This window comes from Pantherophis guttatus, chromosome 6 (assembly GCF_059756535.1).
Source record: "Pantherophis guttatus breed Tessera chromosome 6, ASM5975653v1, whole genome shotgun sequence".
Taxonomy (NCBI): domain Eukaryota; kingdom Metazoa; phylum Chordata; class Lepidosauria; order Squamata; family Colubridae; genus Pantherophis; species Pantherophis guttatus.
Window position 1 is genome coordinate 24,996,016 of NC_142068.1, and position 23,263 is coordinate 25,019,278.

At 38.7% G+C, this 23,263-nt stretch overlaps 1 protein-coding gene across 5 annotated transcripts in view; it reads left to right on the top strand.

Annotated features, from left to right (window-relative positions):
- Positions 1 to 22,787, top strand: part of VEPH1 (ventricular zone expressed PH domain containing 1) — a 125,248-nt gene extending 102,461 nt beyond the window's left edge. For 4 of the 5 annotated variants that reach the window (XM_034439138.3, XM_087872546.1, XM_087872547.1 and 1 more), the window contains 3 exons: positions 4,144 to 4,261; positions 16,280 to 16,416; positions 20,812 to 22,787. In XM_034439138.3, coding sequence (XP_034295029.2) covers positions 4,144 to 4,261; positions 16,280 to 16,416; positions 20,812 to 21,048 — 492 coding nt within the window. In that variant the 3' untranslated portion in view covers positions 21,049 to 22,787. The remainder of the gene's footprint in view (positions 1 to 4,143; positions 4,262 to 16,279; positions 16,417 to 20,811) is intronic. The other variant, XM_087872548.1, reaches the window with a different exon arrangement.
- The last annotated feature ends 476 nt before the right edge of the window (positions 22,788 to 23,263 follow it).

Below are 23,263 nucleotides of genomic sequence, written 5' to 3' on the forward strand. Positions count from 1 at the left end.
GGGACATCTTAAAAGGACATGCAAAACAAAAAGAAAAGGAAAACTTCTGTGAACAAGAGAATAGGAGATTTCCACAAAAATATAGTTATGTCTTTATTAGAGAACAAAGCTGGAGATTGAATTTGCCTTCAGGATCTGTAGATATTGTCAAATGAGGGACAATATCTACATGCACAACCAAGCATGTGATGACGAAGGGTGAAATTTTCTTCATAGAATCATGGAGAGGACTAATTACAGTTGGAATTATGCAGCGTTTCAAGACTTTTTCTGCTTGGAAGAGGACAGAATCTTCTTCATGCAAATAGAGAGAGAAAAACTATGGTGCTTCCACCTCACCACAGATCCATGCAGTGGATACAAAGAGATGCATAAATGATCTGGGAACAGGATTTCTGGATAGGATGGTTGAAAGTCATCATATTGCTGTTATTAAGACTGGAACAAGCAGCCTTTTCTTCAACAAGATAATGGCTAGGCCATAAAGGAAAAAAGTGGATGACCTTATTTTAGTGTTGATTGTCACAATGTACTCCCTGAGCTGGGATTGCTCTAGTGCTCTATTGCACTATTACCATTAAAAACCATTTAAGTCCAGATTCCAACATGTTGAAGAGAACATGATTTTTCTTCTCTGTTTTTTACAGCTTCTACAATTGCACTCAATAATTTGCAGGTGGTTTATGTTTTATGTTTTTAATTAGAAATGAATTAGATAGCAGTTAACATGTACAGATATTCACACCGTTATGATGTCATAGTATTCTTCAGTATTCTTATTCTATTAATGCAACAAATTTCTCCAAGGCTTTTATGAGAGTTTGTCCGCAATTAACATTTTAGACTGATGCACAAAAAAAATCTCTCTAAGAAAGATTTGCTGGGGGAAGGCTGCTTGTTTTTTTTTTATTATTATTATTATTATTTTCTTTGGCTAAACTGAGTACCTTGTGCCATAATCACTTAAAAACAAGTACTGTGATTTCATGTTACTTTGGATATGTGAAGAATCTAAACAGGGGGACAAAGCCTTAACTTACTAACACATCTTGCCATCACTGTGCCTATCTCTGTGTTTTCATGACGGTTTTAGTATCACATTGGTTATTAAAGAGGGATCACTCTTTGGTATGCTTTTTTTTTTTTTTTAGTATGGGAGGCTTTGGGCAGTGTTGGGCTTCAGAATTTAGTGACTGTGGTCTAGACAACAGATTTCCTGATATTTTGCCAGCAACTGTGTCTGTATCCAGTGATGGAATTCAATTTTTTTTACTACCGGTTCTGTGGGCATGACCTGGTGGGCATGGCTTGGTAGTCATGTGAGTGGCTGGGCATGGCCAACTCAATGTCACTCCCACCCAGTCACATGACACACACCCCAACCACACCTACTCAGGTTTTGTAGCTCCCGGTGTTTTCTGTGGGAAATGGGTCATGTGACTGGATGGGCATGGCCAACTTGATTGGTCTCACCCTTAGGAAATTTCTCCTTAGTCCAACTCACAATAAAATAGCACAATAAAATGGCACTGTTCCAATATTTAGAATAGAATAACAGAGTTGGAAAGGACCTTGGAGGTCTTCTAGTCCAACCCCCTGCTTGGGTAGGAAACCTTACACCACTTCAGACAAATGATTATCCAATCTCTTCTTAAAAACTTCCAGTGTTGGAGCATTTAAAACTTCTGGAGGCAAGTTGTTCCACTGATTAATTGTTCTGTTAGGAAATTTGAGGGGGTCCTACAAAAATGAGGGAGTCAATCTATTTTCCAAAGCACCAAAAGGCACAACAAGAATCAATGGATGGAAACTAACCAAAGAGAGAAGCAACCTAGGGCTAAGGAGAAATTTCCTAAGGGTGAGACCAATCAACCAATGGAATAGTTTGCCATCACTAGAGGCTTTCAAAAAAAGTGAGGGAAGTACACCCAAAAAGACAGTGCCAGAAACCACTAAAACAATGCAGAAACTTAAAACAGCCATCCCCTTTTTAAAAAAAAGTCAACCCTAAAGCAAATGCAGCTGAGAGGGAAACTAAGAGCAGCTGCTCAGGCTAATTGAAAGCCTGGGCGTGCTGCCAAAAGCTATTAACCCTTCCAACTCTATTATTCTATGTTCTCTATGTTCTAAATTGGGTGCTTCACAGCAGAAGCAATACAGCTGGATGGACCACACATGCATTAAATTCACAGCCTGTATGATCAAGTGCATCATTGTCCCCTCCTGTATCCTTTCCCCTAGGAAGAAACAAGAAGTAGCCAACACTGCAGCAGCTATAAAAGGTCTTGGGAAACTCCAGGGAGTATCAGCTGATCACAGAAGTGTTACTTAATACTCTATAATGAACATGTTTGTAATCTTTTCCTTCTTCCTGAAGGGAAGAGGTTAATCCCATCTGTAGATGGGTGATTGATGGGTTTCCCTGCCCTAATCCTGTAAATTTCTGTTGTTTCTCTTGTTCAATCATTGACTTGATTGACTTGTATCGGCTGCATTCCAGCTACAACTGTTAAGTGGAGCTATTAACTGAAAGGAGAGAGAGAGAGAGAGAGAGAGAGAGAGAGAGAGAGAGAGAGAGAGAGAGAGAGAAACACCTCTCTTGCGCTTTATTTTTAACCGGTTCTACGAACTGCCTAAGCAATTTACAAATGGTTTGGGCGAACCAGTGAGAACCGGCTGAATTTCACCTGTGTCTGTATCCTCAGGGTAACATAGGATGTCAGCCACAGCTGCCAGTCAATCATCAGAAAATCTGTTATCTGGATCGCAGTCACTAAATCTTGAAGCCCAGCAGTATCCAGCAGATACCAGCTATCAAAGATTACACCATGGAGATATTGTTTGCTCCTTAGAAGCAGAGGAAAGCCATGATATTTTTCATTTTCCTACCATAATTAAGATTACATGGTTACTTGTTCATGCCACATCCTACTAAATATGCCACATTATGCTGTCACAATGAATTTCCATCCTTTTGCACCCAGCTTGTACACAAATACCAAAAGGGCAGAATTTGCATGATGCTTGATTCTGTTTCTATTCTTTTAATGAAAGCCTCCAATTCTGCAGAAGTCTCTGATCACAGAAGTTCTTACCTTACCTACAAATTCATAGAATAGAATAGAATAGAGCAGAGCAGAGCAGAGCAGAGCAGAGCAGAGCAGAGCAGAGCTGGAAGAGACCTTGGAGGTCTTGTAGCCCAACCAGTGGTGGGTTGCTCCCAGTTCGGTCCGGTTCTTGTGAACCGGTAGTAAAAGCAGCGGTAGGCTTGGCCCACCCGCCCACATGTCATCATGGATGATCTGCACATGAGCAGAAGCTTCTGCGCATGTGCGCTCCCATTGCAATCCGGTAGTAAAGGTAAATAGAGCCCAACCCCCTGCTCAAGCAGGAGACCCTGTACCATTTCAGACAAGTGACTGTCCAGTCTTTTCTTAAAAACCTCCAGTGATGAAGCACCCACAACTTCTGAAGGCAAGCCATTCCACTGGTTAATTGTTCTCACTGTTAGGAAGTTTCTCCTTAATTCCAGGTTGCTTCTCTCCTTGATTAGTTTCTGCTCATTATTTCTTGTCCTGTCCTCTGGCACTTTGGAATACTGAATGATAGTTCCTTTACTCCTCCTCATGCTTGTATGCTCCTCTCAAATAGTAATATCACTTGTCCATTAAGAAAATGCAACAGAAAGGGTGAATTAGGGAAAATCACAAAGCCCAGAGAATGTCTTTTGGGACACAAACCTCATTAGAGGTGGGGTAGATTTTGCTTCCATACAAATGGTACATAAGTACAACTGGGTGAAAAATTGCATATAGAGTCTGGGACAAAAAGACTCTTGCCTGAAACAGTAGAAAATACCTGCCAAAATTCTCAGTTAGTGCAAAGTTTATATTATATCTCAGTGTAAAGGTATTTTATTGTACAGTATATTTAATTTTTCAGCTAAAACTAAAGATGTTTGCAAAACATCACCCAGTAGAGTTTCACAAACATATAGAGATGAAAGGATGAATCCGGTACTTATAAATGTTTAGTTCACATTCCAATCACTATAAGGGATTTTGCTTTATTTATGCAGGCAATCAGTTACACAAAAGTCAAATCCATTGTTATTTTCCCCAATTTTTTTTTAAACTTGCTTAGGATCTGGACCATGTACAATTACACCTGGAAGAAGTGAGGTTCTTTGATTTATTCAGTTATAATGAAGAAGTGGGAGCTTGGCAATGTTTCATGTGTAACAATCCTGACAAGGCAACAGGTAAGAGACTTTTCTGCAGAAGAACTGAGTTATATATGTAATACAGATTCAGAATCTAATAAAGGATGTGCTGCATAAAATATCTGAATTATGCAATCATGTTATTAACAGTGAGAGGTATAGTAGTTAAGGTCTGGTATAGTAGTTAAGGTTTACCATTTTGTCTGAAATGGTATAGGGTTTCCTGCCTGAGTAGGGGGTTGGACTAGAAAATCTCCAAGGTCCCTGTCAACTATTCTATTCTATTCTGTTCTGTTCTGTTCTGTTCTGTTCCTCTATCTTGCTTGGAAAACTTGGCTATAACTTGACCTAAGCAAGGTTAGGTCATTATCATCATCATCAGAAAAAAAGGAAGAACAAATTAAGTTAAATGTGAAATTTAAAATGAAATCTTTTTGGACAGACTCTTAATATTCACAGTCAGTCAGATCACTTCTAAAGTTGCATGTTTACCTGTGATCTCAATAGTGAAGTTTGGCCATTTCCATAAGGCAGATTTCAATTATTGACAAGTTTTGTTATTTTACAGATCAAATAAAGGGTTAGGGTTAGGTGGCCTTTAAAACCACTTTAAAAAAGTTTCTTAAGAATAAATTAGGGTGGAGAATATTACTGTAATAAATGGAGAGAAGTTTTGTCATAGTATTAAATACACAATAGAATTCTATATTAAATACTAATGTAATTATGAGATTTCAGGATTTACAGAGTGTGAAAATATAATGGCCACATTCAAACATCAAATCTAAAATGTGAGATTTTATAATTGACAAATCTGATGGCTGAGACAATTCCACCACACTGGAGGAAATGCAATAAATGCCCTTGGTACTGTCCTTTAAATAAACATGTAAGATGTGTTTATTTTAACATTCTTGATGCTGCTATTTTACTTTTTGAACATTGATAGTTAGCATATTGTTTACATAAACTTAATAAAATTTTGCTGAGCAAATCAAGCATTTTTTTTTTTGCTCTGTAGTTTTTTTAAGCTATTAGTTTCCTTGTCAATTTCTGTGTCTTCTGGGTAGACCTCAGTAAAATGCAATTGTACAACTAATTATTCTTTGGGACCAGTATATTTGTGCTGGAAACAAATCACTGTTTTGGACAGATGGAATTATGAGAAGTAAAACAGTTGCCAGTTAAAATGACTTGCCATCTGAAGATGTGAAGCCATTGAAATTATTCAGCAGGATGGAAACAGCTGGCAATTAAGGAGTTTGGACAACTTTTTAATGCTGACTGTTGGCTATTACGCAGAGATGAAAACTTTTTAAAAATCCCACTAACATCATACAGCCTTGTATCCATGAAGTGCTTTTTATTGTATTTCAACTGGCTCAGTTTTGCTTCAGAATTGATTCTATGACATTTCCAAAGACAAATTTATTCATTTTCCTCAGTAGCACATCTGTTTAAGAGTATGATCTAGACTGAGTTATTATTTGGTTAAAGTGTTGTTTTTTGCAACGCCTAAACAAAGTAAATTAAAACTGAAATCATAACCACATCAACCGGAAGAATGTATTATTGATATGAATAAGATTAATAAGAAGTTAATAAGAGTTACAGTAAAAGCAGGGATGTTATTCTTTTGTTCTGAAACATGTCATACAAGTTCAAACATTATAATATTATGGCATATTTTAATCCTAATGCCCTTTCTTCAAGATGTATACTAAAAGCTCTTAAGAGTCTGCACAATCAAATTCACTTTCAATCTGTTTCCTTCTATTTCTCTTCCCTCTGCTCCCCCCCATTTTACATAGTACAACCCAATTCTAAATTTATGTATGCTTACAGATTTTTTTTATTCCTTTATGTTTTATTCTTCTGCTGTTATTTTACTCAGAGTAGAAGTAATAGCTAAAAATACATGTAGAAAGCAGTAGAAAGCTGGTGTGCATTGGTCCTACGTGCTTAATTAAGTTCTGCTTCATTGATCAGTGAATGTTTGTTGACATAACTGCCTACAATATTCACATTTACACCAATATTATTTATGTTCCCTGTTGTTTCTATGCATTATAAATTTAGGTTTCCATTCAACTGCACCGGGTTTTTTGAAATGTTCTGTAGCTAATTGCTTTTGGCAGCCCCTGGAAGCAACATAGTATGCTTTGTACATGCTCATAGGAAATATTAACTGTGAAGTCTTTGGTGCTCTCTGACCTTGATGGTTTCCTTGTGGATGTTTCATTACCAAACTAAGTAACGTCAACAATGCTAGAGGGCGGGGTGGAATAAAGGAATTATTTGGAATAAAGGAATACTTCCACAAACACTGACACGGCCAGCCACTAGTTTATACAAATAAGAGCAAACCCCACTCACTTTTAGCCCTGATGATGTTGGTAATGAAATATCTGCAAGAAAACCATCAAAATCAGAGAGAGGCAAGGACCCCACAGTTCAATCCTGACTTACAAATATTCTCTTCTATTGGTAATTGATCAACTGCTTGATCATCAAAAAAATCATCCCTGTGCAGCAGTGGTGGGTTTCAAAATTTTTTACTACCGGTTCTCTGGGTGTGGCTTAGTGGGTGTGGCATGGCTTGGTGGGTGTGGCTTGGTAGGCATGGCAGGGGAAGGATACTGTAAAATCTCCATTCCCACCCCACTCCAGGGGAAGGTTACTGCAAAATCTCCATTCCCTCCTAATCAGCTGGGAATTGGGAGGCAGAGAATAGATGGGGGTGGGGCCGGTCAGAAATTTTACTACTGGTTCTCCAAACTACTCAAAATTTCCGCTACTGGTTCTCCAGAACTGTTCAGAACCTGCTGAAACCCACCTCTACTGTGCAGGTAATTATTCTTGGGATATCTTGGTTTTATGGGTGCATGCCCATAAAAAGGTGGTCTCCCCTATCTTTCCCAAAACTATTCAGCCATAGATAGTCTGATGGTAACTATGAAGATACAGGAATGACCACAGGGGTGGGCTTCAAAAATGTTAGCAAGGGGTTCTCTGCCTAGTTGCTGGGTGGGCATGGCCATGGTGGGTGTGGTCTAGTTGGCCTCCTGCACCATGGTGGGAGGGGTGTTTTTGCCCTCCCGAGCTCCAGAGGCTTTCCTCGAGCCTCCAGGAAGGTAAAAATGGCCTCCCCAGGCTCTGGAGGCCTTCCTGAACTTCTGGTAGGCTCATTTTTTTCCCCTCCCTGGGCTTCTGCATGTGCCCTGCATTTACCTGCATCCAAAATGGGCCACATGGGGCAGTGGTTCGTTGTCCCCAGTTCGGACTGGTTCACAAGAACCGGTAGTAAAACTGGCAGGAGGCTCCACCCACCGACCCAGACATCATCATAGATGATCTGCATGCACGCTCCCAATGCAAACCAGTAGTAAAGGTAAGTAGAACCCACCCCTGGCGTGGGGACTCCTGGGAGGGGCAGGGCGGGCTGGTCCAGCCAGGAGTGGGATTTGGGGGTTCTCCGAACTGCACAGAATTTTAGCTAGAGGTTCTCCCAAACCCCTGCCAACCCCCAGTAGCCCACCCCTGAATGGCCACATGGAGGCAAGCGCAAATAAATGGAGAAGGATGGTCATTGATAAGCAACATATTCTTTTTTCTGCAGCTTAAATATCTTAATACATTGATTGTATAAAAAAGTCTGAATATTGCTTTTGCAGATCTTGATTCTTAACTACTTAGTAGGTTCTCAACATCATGAATTTCCTAAAGAACATGTGGTAGCTGCTTTTGATAGTTCTTGGGAACAAAGTTCAGCTAAAAAGCCATTTAAGAGATCTAAATGTATATAGTTTTATCAATTCCTGTCTCTCTCTGTTATTTAAAAGTAACCAATGAGAGATAAAGAGAGCACAAAACACTCTAAAGTAGAACATACTGAATCAAGTGTTTGACATAAGAAAACAGACTATATCAGGGGCTTTCTTTGCTCATTTCCTGCTGTAATAGCCAAAAATGAAATAGATTTATTTTCTGAATAGTCATCTGCCATATGGAGAGCATTTTTTTTTTTTTTTGCAGACCAGTACAATCCTCACTCTTAAAATATATTTTAGAGATCATGTATATTTGTCAACATGAGTCTTTCTGGATATATTGTACTACAGTTCCCATTATTCCTAGCCAGGACATCTGGAAGGGCCTGATAGGACTTTGATCTTCAGCTAATAGTTTATTATTCAACTTACACCACCAGCATATCTTTTATTTGTTTATACTACATATCTCATTCTCATAAGTACAAAAATGCTATGTAATATCTGTTTAAAAATAGCTTATCTATTTAGTTATGTATCTTTGGCTATGGACATTAGAGCAGGGATAAGAAGGAGAGAATGAGTTTCCATTTTTGGTGATAGTTTCTTTTGATACCTATTTAAAGAAAGTTTTTTTTTAAACACAAACACACACACACACACACACATACCACTAGAAACGTACATCCTGTTTCATCAGTTTAATCGTGAGATACCCTGAAGACAAAATTTGGACATACATGAATGCCATTTACACATACAATTCCATTCATACCATATAGACTCATTCATACCATATGAATGAATGTTCCAAGTAACACCCCCAATAAGATTCCAAGATTTGAAGTTCCCCAAAGTTCCATTTTATTAGAGATGTCATATTTGCTCATCTGGGAAAACCCAAATCTGAAAGCTTCCAGATTTTCCCCACCCAACAGAAAGTTCAAGTCCCTGCCCAGAACCCACATGTCCATCACATGGTCCAATCAAAGCACCATCCCAACTGGAGATGCCTCCCAGTCACACCCTTCCAGGTGCAGGGCAAGATGTCCTTGACTCTCTGCGAAAGGAATGTTATTATGACTATATATCACCCCAGCTGCATACAATTCCCCCTCTCAGTTTCCCACAGCAGTAAATGTGGCAGGCCTGAAGGCCCAGTGCAAAAGATGGCTTCCAGGCCTGACACCATACTTACTCATTTATGCATTATATACACATTCCATTCATAATCCTTCTTCTCAATCAGAAACACAGATTTCCCATGATTTACAAGGATTAACAAGATCACTGTGTCTTCTCTGCTTTTCCTCCCATCCCTACATTTTCCCTCATCCCTATTACTACTTAAATAATTAATTAGGGTTTTCTAGTGAATGCTGTGAAAAAAAACTCTATAGTTGACCATGAAATACTTTTAGAAAGTCTGATAATGTAATTTCTGTCTAATGTGAGTTTGGGTTGAAACTTGCAACAATTTACATTTCAGCATTTTCTTTGCCTAAACCTATAATATATAGTGGTATGGATGAAGGAGAATATTTGTACTCAGGGTTGAAATGAGGGGTTCTTGGTTCTCTGAGCTTTGTTGTTTTCTTGCAGATGTTTCATTACCAAAACTGTTGCCTAGTTGGGTAATGAAACATCTGCAAGAAACAACCCAGAGCACACCAAGGACCCATCAATATATAGTGGCTTAATAAACATACTGTAAATAAGTGAAAACTATGTGATCTAAATTAATTATACAGTTCAATCCAAAATTGGGCTTGGGGGCAACAGAAGAGACCTAAAAAAAAATCTAAGCAGATTCAGACCAAGAGGGGAGTCCACCAGAAACATCAAGGCTATGCTCTAGATCCGTGATGGTGAACCTATGGCACGTGTGTCACAGGTGGCACGCGGAGCCCTCTCTGTGGGCATGCGAGCCGTCACCCAGCTCAGCTCCACCACGTATGCATGCGTGCCTCCCACCAGCCAGCTGATTTTTGGGTCTCTGGCACAGGGGTGGGGTGCATGTGGGAGACGCGCGCATGTGTGGGGGGATCATGCATACATGCATGGGGCAGGGGATTGCATGCGCATGTGTGGGGGGAGTGCAGGGAGGGAGCAGCATGCCCCCGTGCCAAAATGGGCTGCAGGGGAGAGCACCCCCCCCCCACAGCCTGTGTTTGGTCCCAGGAGGCTTCAGGAAGGCTTGCCAGGCCCAAAACCGGCCAGGGGGGGTCATGCGCATGCGTGGGGGATAGGGGAAAAGTGGGGGGCATATGCACATGTGCAGGTAGGTGGGGCACATGGGGGCATTGCATTATGGGTGTGAGTGTGTGCGTGCGTGACCCCCGCGCTCCCTGCGCTTTTGGCACGTGACGGCAAAAAGGTTAGCCATCACTGCTCTAGACTGAGAAGTGAAACAGGTCATCCTGGATGAAGGCCATGGCAAAATGCTTCCATATTTTTGCCAAGAACTCTGCATGGATATGTCTGGGTAGTGAGCAAGAGCCAAATCTCATTCAAAGAAATCTTTACTGTTTTTTTAAAACTACAAAACATGTTTTCCAGGACTGAAGTAGCTTTGAACAGTGGGCTGCCCAGCCATGATTTATAATATTTTAAACAGCAACTTTTTATTCCAGCGCTTTTCCTTAAATCTCTTCCCATGTAATCTTATCATTAGAAGAGAGTAGATGTATTCAGTGTTGAACTTTGGAGTCTTTGGTGCTCTCTAAGTTAGTCAGGTAATGAAACATCTGCAAATAAATCATCAAGCTCAGATAGCATTAAGGACTCCATAATCTCATCGTACAGAATACTTATTTGCAGCAAGTTCAAAACAAGCATGTGCCATGATGTGACAACATTGATTGATTTCAAGAAGCAAAGGAAAGTTGGATGGAGTTAGTGTTTGGATGGAAGACCATGCAGAAATGTTATGGCTATAACCTGTTCTGGGAAATAAAATATTAAAAAAACACCAAAAGGCAGCAAAAGGAAGCTCTTTCTATATTGTTGCCAAGAAAACTACATGGACATAACTACAGTACAAGAGCCAGGATGAACTTGAAGGAGATTTTATCTTTATCTTACAATCAGGCCTAAAGAAAGGAATGATGGCTCCAAGAGAGCAGAGTCTATAATCACGATAATAACTGCAGAATGTATTTGCAGGGATAATGGATTTCTTTTCCATCTTTCATCCATTTGTTGTGTAGACAGCAATGCATGAGTCATGGTAGAGTTTCCTGCAAGTCTATTTTCTGAAATAGCCTTATGGTTATATCTGTCATGGGATCAAAGCACAGGCAGCCAAGAACTGATATTGCTTTCATTAATGCTAGTTCTACCTTCCAATAAATCCACTGATGCTATTCTACCTAATTTACAAAAGCTTAAAGAGAAAGAATTGGTTCAGTGAAATTGTGAAGCTGGAGGCTTTATGGGAATGGCGTCAAGAATTACAGAGCTGATTAAAAAATGTTTCAGGACATTCTGTTTTCTTGATCGTTTCTTCAGGCACCTTTTGAAATACTGGGCTCCTTGCTCAATGTCTCCTGCATTTTGGAGAAGATGCAAAAGGTATTTTAAGATGGTCAGAAAGATATTCCCTGTTCTCTATAATTTTCTTCCCATACAAATTAGGGCTATCAGATCTCAACTACAAAAGTCCAGATAACCACTAAATAAAGAAAAGAATTAAAATTGTCAACAACTCTGATCATCTGGACTGTTTTAGTAGGTCTAATAGCCCTGTTACAAATTCAATGGTTCATGCAGCTCTTGATAATATCTGCTATCAGTCCTATAAGAGAAGAGTAGAACTCATTTCTACTCCATCCATTTAAAAGTATAAATATTTTCTAAAAGTTTTGAATGTTTCAATATCTCCCACAATTTGTGTCATAATTTTTTAAAACACTAGCTTGGAAACCAATAGACCTGTTATACAAATGTAAGTTTATTGTTATTAAATAATTTCAAGCTGGCCTAGAGTGACCTCTAAAACTAAAAGACAATGCATTATGTTCTGTCTATTGTTTCAGATTTGTGTTTGTTGAGAGCAATTCAACTTTAGGCTAAATTTATACCCATTTATATGTTAAATCCAATTTTGTTGTCCTGATTCAACATTTAAGACAGATTTCTCCATGATTGCTGAGAGTTTAAAAGATGCCATTATATTATTGTGAAGACTTTAGGTTGGTGTGAGTGATCAAGACACCTTTTAAGATTACAGATGTCATTTATGAAAGCTTTTCATAATTTTAAAAATCCTTGCAAATAGAAATGTTGAAAAGATAAAAATTTCTTTCCTCATATGCTTGCTTCAGTTTTCAGATTTCAGTTGGAGAACATTTAAAATTTCTCAAATGTGCATTCATCTGTAGTCTGAAATGGTATAGTACATTCTGCCATGTCAGCTTTTCATCACAAGAGTCTTAATTTTCTGTGCATTATATACCCAAATCTTGATGAATGAAGGACCTTTGGCAAGGGTGTGGTACATGAAAAGTCACTATATTTATTTCCATTTTTGTTGACATTTCTGATATTGCAGAAAGATTCCCCCAGAAGTAATATATGAGGGGAAATGTTTACTGTCGAGTTAGACAAATATTTAAACATTTACTCTCCTTAATCCTTTCCACATAAACATGAGTTTAGGGAACATTTATATACATATATATATATGTAAAGTCAGTTTATGTTCATACAGAAGAGGCTCCAAGCACTTTGAAAACCAATTGAAATGATGATAGAGCTAAAGTAAATCTGGACCTCTTGGGGAGTTATTGTACATTATCAAAAGTTTCTGGTTTCAAACTGTTTAATAGTAATGAGGTATGATCTTAATTTGTAATTGCATTTAATATTTCTCAATACAACTTACAACTACAATTGAGCCCCAAATTTCTGTGGCTAAGTGAGACAGAAGTTAAGTGAGTTTTGCCCCATTTTACAACGTTTCTTGCCACAGTTATGAAGTGAATCATTGCAGTTGTTAAGTTAGGAACACGGTTGTTAAGTGAATCTGGCTTCTCCAGTGATTTTGCTTGTCAGAAAGTTGCAAAAGGTGATCCTGATCATACATAGGAGCATTATGACCATCATAAATATGAGTCAGTTGCCAAGTGTCTGAATTTTAATCACGTGACCATGTCAATGGCGCAATGGTCGTAAGTGTGAAAATTGACATGTCCCTTTTTTTAGTGCCATTTAAATTTTGAATGGTCACTAAATGAACTGTTGTAAATCAAGGACTACCTGTACATTTTCCTAAATAATGGCTGCTAAAAGGGCCAGTTCAATGGGAACTCCAACTCATGAGTGTGGTTAATTCTTCCTTTCTGCTCATCGGTATCCAAGAAGGCAATCATGGGTATCCAAGAACCCAACATGGCAGCTGTGACTAAAGAGTAGATGTCCCACTCCTTTTTTGGCACATCTTGGAAATAGGGCATCAATTGCACAATTACAATCACATATTGGCTTTTTTGATGCACATAGAGCTTGTGGACACTCCTGTTTTTGTTACAGTCTCAATTAAAATATCCTCCAAATTGTAATTGGCCCAGGAGTAAAGATGGGAAGGTCTGGGGAAAAAAACCCAGAAATATTGGGAGGAGGGGGGGAACTAGGATTTTTTTTTTCCAGGCCTTCCCATCTCTACCCAGGTGGAAATCTTCCACTGGTATGAAAATAAACATAACCAGAAATTATTCCAGGGTTGGCAACGCAGTAATAATAATAGTAGTAGTAGTAGTAGTAGTAGTAGTAGTAGTAGTAGTAGTAGTAGTAATAATAATAATAATAATAATAATAATAATAATAATAATAATAATAATAATTACTTTATTGTCATTGTACGTGTATACACAGTATATCCATACAACGAAATTCACTTAACACCCAAAGACCAGGTCCAACACACATTACAATCCCCAAAAACACACCCACCCACTACAAATTCCCCTAAACCACCCAAACATCCCCACAACAGACCAAGTAATGCTGTCCAGCAGCTCACTGATGGTGGCCCTTTAGTTCATTGTTGAGTACAATTATAGCTCTGGGATAAAAACTATTCAGAAAATGTGCGGTCTGAGTTTTAATTGTTCTGTATCTTCTGCCAGAAGGCAACAGTCCAAAGAGATTGTAAGCAGGATGGGAAGAGTCTCTGAGAATGTTATGCAACTTCCTCAAACAGCAAGATTCGAAGATGTCATCCAGGGCTGGTAGCTGGAGCCCGATGATATTCCAGGCAGTTTTAATGATTCTGTGTAGAGCTTTTTTGTCCACTACAGAGCTGCTCCCATACCATGCAAGAATGCCGTATGTCAGGACACTCTCAATGGTGCTGCGATAGTAGGACAGAAGTAGATTAAATTAAATTTTAGAAAAAGAATTCGCTAAATCTTATAAGATTCCCATGCCCCAGTCATCTCCAAGGTCAGATGTTAGCACTTGTAAAGACTGCTGCTCCAGAATCTACACTATCTGAAGACTCCTCTTGCTTGAGCAAATAAGGGTTGGGAAGCCTGGCTGTTCTTGATCCAGCTAAGCAGGACAGGACCTGGATGGAGACTTTCAGGACATCCCTGTATTCTAAACTAAATTAGGAAGTTGAAAAACATCCCAAAGCAATGACAGCACTTCCGTACTGTTGCTGAGAGACAACATGGATGTAACCTGGCCAGCCTTCACTGTACTTAGAAGCTAAACAGAATTAAGTCTGTTTATTATTTGGATAAGACATTGCTAGGAAATCTCAGAACTGTCTGTTAAGCTGGGAAATTTAAAAAAAAAAAAATCCTGGCAAACTATTGGAAGTAGTAAACTACTACTACACTTGTGCCAAGTACAATTTTCTTTTGCCAAGAAAATTGCAGGATGATGTTCCGGAGTAAAGTGTGATTCAAGTTTTCTTTTTTCTTTCTTTTTTGTTGATCTGATATTGCAGTTTCCATTCCAGTTTCATAAGGATATGCATATATAGATATAATAACTGTGCACTTATTTGACATTACTGCATGGAATTTTCCAAGTGACAAAAATTGCCCTGGCCACCAAATAAGTAATAAATTCTGACATAGCTAAAATATCTTGATGCCTTGTTAAGACTCACTATCATGACGGAGCTAACAATTCAGAGTGAGTGACGTTAAGTTGGTTTGTTTTTTACATAATGTGTTTGAAGTACGTAACTTTTTGTATAGTCAGAAGCTTTTGCATTCCTATCGACAATACAATACTTTGCTGAATGAACATATCTGGACATTATTTTTGCTTTTATCTGCGTAATGAAATGTAGTGCCAGTAACTTTAATCTTCGGATAGGAAGCACTGCTTATAGCTCTGAACCAAAGGCTTCACCTGGTGTCTGAAATCCTGTTTTTTAAAAAAAGGGCTGTTTCCATTTAAGAAATGAAGTTCTACAACAGAGAGGTTACAAGGTTACTGTATGAAACTCTACATGTTTAGACAGCTTAATTGCAAAGAAAATAAGAGTTCCTTCAGAAAGAAATATTTGGAATACTCCTGGTATTGTGACCTTTAAACTTTTCTATTTTAATTAGTGCCACATATTTTCTGGCATCTTATCTAGCTTTTGAAGTCAGCATCACTACACAACCTTGTATTTATCTAACTATGCACCCTGAAAGTTAAAAAAAAAAAATTAGAACTCTGGGGCTTCCTCAGTTCTTTGTGATATACTAACCTTTGCAGAAGAATAGTAAGTATTACTCAAGAAAATGCCTTTGGACCTCATTACAATGAACCTCTTTTCAAAGCTCTGGCTAAATTCAACAGTATGTCCTGCTGCGAATCTCCTCCTCTATCTTTTCTTGCACAAGATTGGCTGGAAACAATCAGCTTTTGCCAAAGTAAAGAAAATAAAAGTGGGAATTTTATTTCTTAGAATTATTTCCTTTACATGTAAAAAGAAATACTAGAGTACATTAAGCAAATGTACATATCTCCATGTCCAAACCAATTCTCAGTATTTCTTCTCTATTCCCCTATTGAGAGATGAATGACAATCAGTAAATGTAAACAAGAGAGGAATTTATTACAGCTTGTCTCCAGAGTTGCCATAAACTTTATAAAAAATGATGAAAATGTACTCCTGACGTGACTTTTTTTTTTTTTTAGAAGGAGGAACCATTTCTTTGTGATTCCAGCTTATTAAGGGGAAATTGAGTCTGTGTATTACAAAGATGCCATGGAGGAGGGGGAGGGCACAACTTATTTCTGAAATAGGGCATTCGGTAATATTTTTAAATATCCACAGTTGTGAATCAAGATGGCCAGCCGCTGATTGAAGGCAGGTTGAAAGAAAAGCAAATCCGATGGAAATTCATTAAAAGATGGAAGACTCGCTATTTCACACTTGCTGGCAATCAACTTCTCTTTCACAAAGGAAAATCTGTAAGTTGAAGAGGGAAAAAAAACAACACTTTTTAAAAACTTTCTGTATTCCCCAACTCTGAAAAATGATGATGATTCTTTAGCATTCACTACAGATTTAAGACATAAGAATATTCCTACAGTAAGTGAAATCCATCCATCCATCAGTATTGTTTCATAGCTGTGGATCCAATTGGTCCTTAAAACTTTACACTGCTTTGTTTTCCAAAGCCATTTTTTTTTAAAAGAGTAAGGATAATCTGGGCTACCAGTTTTAGCAGTAGCTCTACCATGAATGGTAAGGGAAGAACTGTTCAGTTTTGGCACTTTTAGGGCAAAATGTTACAAGCAAAACCCAGTCTTAAGCCAAATGTACAGTACTCGTATTTTTTCTAGCTAAGGTAGATTTCTAACCTGGAGTCTAACCTGCAAGTCAATATGCAGTACGGTTGCTTGCGTCCCACCAGTTACGTTTATGTAGCATGCTTCATCTATTCAGTTGGTATCACTTAATCAAAAAGATATGATTTTATGAGTTTAGAATATTAAGGCCATAAAAGTTACCTTGTTCTCAAATGTGTGCATCAACATCTTCTGCAGCTGTACTATTTATTATAGTTAATTTATTTGTAAATTATAAAATATATTATTTTAACAGTTTTTCCTAAGGTTTCTGAATCAGGTAATATGATGAGGCTTCATTAATTTGCTTTTTCATGTATTGTGATCCTATCGGGGTCCAAAAGTGTGGGTTCACAAAAGCAGCTTTGTCTTTTGAGATTTAAGACCCTCCTTGGTCTTATATTTTAGTTTTGGATCAATTTTTTTGCCTTTCAGCCTCTCCTATTTTGTTTTCTGTTTTTTTTATAAATAGAAACTGGGACACATCCACTATGGCAATCACTTTGTGACTGTGTGTACTCCTCAGCAGCCATTTTGGTAATGGCATCCATGACATTTTTCAAAAGAGAGTCACTAGTCCTCAATGGAGAGAGCTTTGTTCTATGGTGCTACATGCAGAAGTTACTCCCTCTAATACGGGGCTGTCAAACTCCCGGCCCACAGGCCGGATACGTCGCACACAGGACACAACCACGCTCAGTTTAGGAAAGGGGGGGAAAGTCCTGATACGTCATGTGATGCTGCTGTGACAACGTGAGTTTGACACCCCTGTTCTAATATATTGGCTTCTGCAGAATGAACAGTAGTTACATTTCCAAGTGAGCTTGTCTCATAAAATTTGCATTATCATTTGTTCTCACCTTTTGTAAGGCAACTGGTTCAGCATGTGACAGCCCATGTACTTATGAGCATGCCTAGCTTTGCCTACATGATATTTTGGGAGCTCTGTTGGCTGACAGTTACCATCTGGTTGCAATTTAAGGTGCCTTTGTTACATTTTAGGCCCTACATGGCATAAGGTCTAGACATCTCCAATATCATTGACAATAGGTAGAATCTGCCCATCCAGTTAGATCAGAAAGGAAAAATAGAATCCTGCCACTGAAAGAATATCATCTTCATGAACTCTGATGTTGAGTCTTCTCAATGATGGGTTCCCTATTCTGGAATACCAATCCCAAAATAGAAGTTTTTAAAGAGCCCCGAAGATCTGAATTTTCTCAGGCTTTTGGGGTGGAAAGAAAGGTTGAACTAACTCCTGGGCACATTGGTGTGATGAAATAGGAACAGTTGATGTATCCGTGGCTTATATTACTTAACCTGGTTGGTGGGTAAACTATTTTAAGTTCCTGGGAGTCTTCTGAATGAATTGGCATAAAAGACTAAGGAAAATAAGCTACAGCTAGAGAAGTGGCAAGTGAGGAGATATCTCACTAGTAATTTGTCTTCAATCTTCTATGGCTATATTGGGAAAAGAGAAAGAGTAGGCAAGGATCAGAAAAGCAGATGACCTGTGGTGGTAGCTGGAGAAGGACAACAGTAGATATAGAAATCAGAGTGGGTGGGCTCTGTACATTTTGTCTAAATTGGAACTTGGAACAATGCCAATTTCATTCCCTCCCTCCCTCTCTCCTCTCAATCTTTTCTTTTATACCACCACTGGTTAAAGGAAAATATTTTGCCAGTGTAATGAAATCTTGTCAGTGAGGCTGTAATGAAAAAGCTAAGGAGACACCAGGCAGAGCTAAAAGACAATGACTGTTTTTTGCTGTAACTGCAGCTTTTGACTCAGATAGTGTGTTTGTGCACTAGCAAGCATGACTGACAAGGAGAGTTTGCTGGATTACTGTATGAACAAGAACTATGGGTAAAATAGCAGGAACATCCACAGAGGAGGAAAAAGTAGCATGCCCATTTTACATAAAATTCATTGTGTGGAGCATTAAGACATTGGTAAACGAACACTGGATCTCAGTTCTTTCCTCTGCTTGTCTCTCTACCAACATTTATTTGGTAAAACATGGAGCTGTGGTGGTGCAATGGTTAGAATGCAATGGTGCAGGCTGACTCTGCCCAGAGTCTGGAGCTCGATCCTGACTGGCTCAAGGTTGATTCAGCTTTCCATCCTTCTGAGGTCATAAAATGAGGACCCAGATTGTTGGGGATAATATGCTGACTCTATAAACCACTTGAAGAGTGCTGTAAAGCACCATGAAATGGTATATAAGCCTAAGTGCTATTGTTAGCATTATTGCTATTTATTTTGACAGCGTTGAATGACAATAAGCCCATTACAGGTGGCTGGAATTAGAGCCAGCTGAATATGTTTCTATGCCAGACTGACTATGAGAACAAACAGAACACTTCTTAGTTCAGGATTATCAGATGGGCATCTTTCACATGCATTAAAAGTATTTAAAACCTAGTGGGAAAATTGGCCAAATCCTACATCTTTGGCTTCATTTAGAAGAGTATTGTAACATGTGCACTAATACTGAAAGGGTGGGGGGGATCATACATATTGATATCTTAGTAAACACCAATTCCTAAAAAAACAGTTCCAGTGAAACAGATTAAGTGTTTCAGAGATTTTTCCATACATGGTAAATTGAGCCTATATAGGTTCAATGTACTGTAGTACCGCTATTTTATGTATTCATTAGACCTAAACTGCACTTTTTATTCTAGCAAGTCAAAGCTGCACAGATAGCATTTTTACTTTCAGAGACAGGCAATGACCACACCTAAGTCAGCCCAGTTAAATTCCAGGGATGAAGGTCAATAGTGGGTTCCACTTATCTTCACTACCAGTTCGGAACTCAGAAAGCGTGTGGCATTTCTACGCATGCGCAGAGTGTCCATGATGACATCCGGGTGGGTGGGCGGAGCCTCCCGCCACCGCCACTACCGGTTCGCCTGAACCGGGGTGAACCAGTAGAAACCCAAAACTGATGAAGGTCAACCTCAACCTGATACTCTCAATAGTCTCAGTACCATAATACATTGGTTTCTCTTTGTTTCTTGCTCATGTAGAAGTTTAAAGAGTATTGCCAGAAACTAATGTTAATTAATTTTTAATATGAATATTGACATTGCTCTTTCTTTTTCACATAAGCATCTTGGAGCATAGATAGTGAGGACAAGTGAGGACAAGATGGGGAGGAGGCTAAATGATTAATTGTGCATCATGATGTCATGTGTTCTGACCTGGCTGACCCAGCTCCCAAACACGACAAACCCTCTGCAGTTAAATAAATGATTCCTTTATTAGGAATGCCAGCAGCCCCGGCAAAACGTCTCTCTCCCTCTCACAGCAAGCTAACAAGTCTATCCAGCAGGGAGATGAATAGTTGCCTTACCTATTCATCTCTGCCCCCTGCCTTTTATCCCCAGAGCCAGAGTGGGGCTTTGCTAGAAGCAGTAGCTCTTCCGTCCCAAGGTTTGGCCCATAGATTTCCACTGCTCTCCTCTCCTCTGCCTTCTGCACATCCACACATCAGGCACTGGACCCAGCTATTCCTTCTCTTCCTCATCAGCCATCTCCAGACCTGGGGGCTGTTGACTCTCCATCTGAGGCTGATGGACAGCCAAGGCTATGCCTCTGTCTCTATCTGTGACAGCTCCATTCCTTCTTCCCCCTTGGAGCTCTCAGGTTGCCTTGATACTGGCCCTGACTCCCATGCTGTATCCTCATCTGATTTGGCTGTTGGAGGGGCCGGCGGCCAACAGGCCACAACATAATGGTGAAAATACTGGAATGTATATATTTGCATTAGACATCAGGAAGTAAGTACACCTGGGTGGAATTTCAATCATGGCAACACTGCACATGAGTCATTATTTTAGCATAATCTTTTGCTGGGGATATCTTGGAGCCTGAATGGCTGTTGAACTACCTTGTTGTCTACATGAAACTGGGATGAAAGTGCTTAGACTGAACAAAAGAATTAACAATAACAATGCTTTTTTCTGAAGAGAGATAAAGCTCTGTTTCCTTCTCCATCCCTCTTTCAGAAAGATGATCCAGATGATTGTCCCATTGAACTGAGTAAAGTCCAGAGTGTCAAAGTGGTAGCCAAGAAGCGCCGAGATCGCAGTCTTCCTCGGGCCTTTGAAATCTTCACAGACAATAAGACGTATGTCTTCAAGGCCAAAGATGAAAAAAATGCTGAGGAGTGGCTACAGTGCATTAATGTGGCAGTAGCACAAGCTAAAGAACGTGAAAGCAGAGAAGCAACCACATATTTGTAAGAACTATAGATTTTCTTATGTGTTCTCGAAGATCTTTTTCAGTCATAGATAACTACATGAAGTATCTCGATATTTGAATTGCAAAATATATTATACAGGCTGTATAATGTGTTTTGCAGTGAGAAATGGCACCACTGAGATCTATTCCATAATATTCCTTCATGATCTTTGGATATCACATAGAGTAATTCTGTGTGTTCATAGAACTGAGACCATCACAACCAGAAATGCCTGTTCAGGGGCTGGGCCCTGTTGAAGAGATGGAGGATGCATACATAAGTATTTAAATAATTGCGGTAATTGAGAAGAAACTTAGGACTGATTAGCAATCTGTTTCAACTCGTCTATGCTGTACTTTTAATGCATGCTTATACCACATTTCTTTGGAGTCATATACATGAATTCCAGATATAATAGCTGCTCTATTTTATCCTGACTGATTCCCATTTTTTGAGTATCCAAACCTGCCATTGTACAGTACTTTCACTGAACCCAAACCAAGGCAGTTGGCTGGCCACCATTGGATGGGACAAAGTTTAAAAATATCTTTCCCACTCTGAGATAATAGGCCATAATTTGTAGCTTGTAGGTTCAGTGATTTAATGCTAGTCATAGAGTACATGTGCAAAGGAGAAAAAGATATTTGTTTGAGATTATGAAAGAAATCAAACTTGACTATTTTATACTTTTTGCTATTCCACCTGCCACTTAGCGGATATATGAATCCATTTAAATTGGTGTAATTCATACAGGACAACTGAAGCATATGGTTTCTTGCTCCCATGTGCTATATTCTAGTTGTCTAGCTGCAAGTCAACCATTTCTGGAGGGAGGCAGGAGTTGAAGAAATTGCTGCCATCAGTAATGAATGTACAGCCTCGTGTTCATTAAACATACTTACAAATCTTATCAGCCTTGACTTTATGAATTATGAATTCAGGACTTTGTTAGTCTGCATGATCTCAGAAATGTTATGTCTGGAGTTAGTTCCTGTGGCATTTAGATAAGGAAATCAGTTGATAACAGTAAAAGAAAAAGCATTGATAATATAGGCTCATACACAGATGGCCTTATCCGAAGAAACTCTTCACAGTCCAGAGAAACATTTATTTCAATCGAGCAAATGTTCTGATCATATGATGTTATATAAATGTTCATTATCAATCCCCTGAAGATATATGTATTAAAATGTATAATCTAACAAATTTGGTTTCTTGTACTTCTGAGATGTCCTTCTTTCTCCCATCTCTATAGCTTCCCTACCATTGTTTATCTGGATGGGAACATAAAACAAATTTAATCATGCCTTTGTGACTCAATATGTTTAAAAAAAAAACACCCTGTTTTACTCCACTTTAAAAAAAAAAATTCAAAATCAGATGAGTGATCGGGTGTGTAAATGAAAATGAACAAATTATTCAGAAGTTATTGTTGAATGTCTATGGAGATTCCCAGTCATCCAGGTCATGGTTGTCCCAAAGGTGCTTTTTCAAGAGGCAACTGGACTTTCTTGTTTTTCTTTGAAGATGTTTCACTTCTTAGCCAAGAAGCTTCTTTGACTTCTTGGATGAGAAGTGAAACATCTTCAAAGAAAAATAAGGAAGTTCAGTTGACTCTTAAAAAAGCACTTTTGAGACAATTTATTGATGATTTTTTTAATACTGCAGTATTAATACTTCAAGAGCAATAGTTTTTGGAAAACAAAAATTGAAATAAAATATTTACATTTTTGTCGATGAGCTGAATTTCATTACATTTGAATGGCCTCCACTCTACTGGTGTTTTGAAGGAGTCCGAAGACTTCACTCTTGGCCCAGGCCATTGGCAGGTGGGATTGAAATCCCTTTTATTCAACATTTATTTTGCTGAAGATTTTCATACCCTCTGTGCTATGGCATGTCCCCTTGGGAATTAGGAAGAGCATAGCCTATCTATGCAGAACCTATGAATGTTTCTTTTGGCACAATTCTTGCGACCCTAAGGCCCAAACATAAAATATAAATACATGCCTTAATGTATCTCAAGTTATAGACTTGGCATTTAGTCATGCCGGCCACATTTATTTATTTATTTATTTATTTATTTATTTATTTATTTATTTATTTATTTGTTCAATTTATATGCCGCCCTTCTCCGAAGACTTAGGGCGGCTTACAATGCACTTACAGCAATAGCCTTCATTCTTTTGTATATACCTGCTTATTAGGGCTTTTGG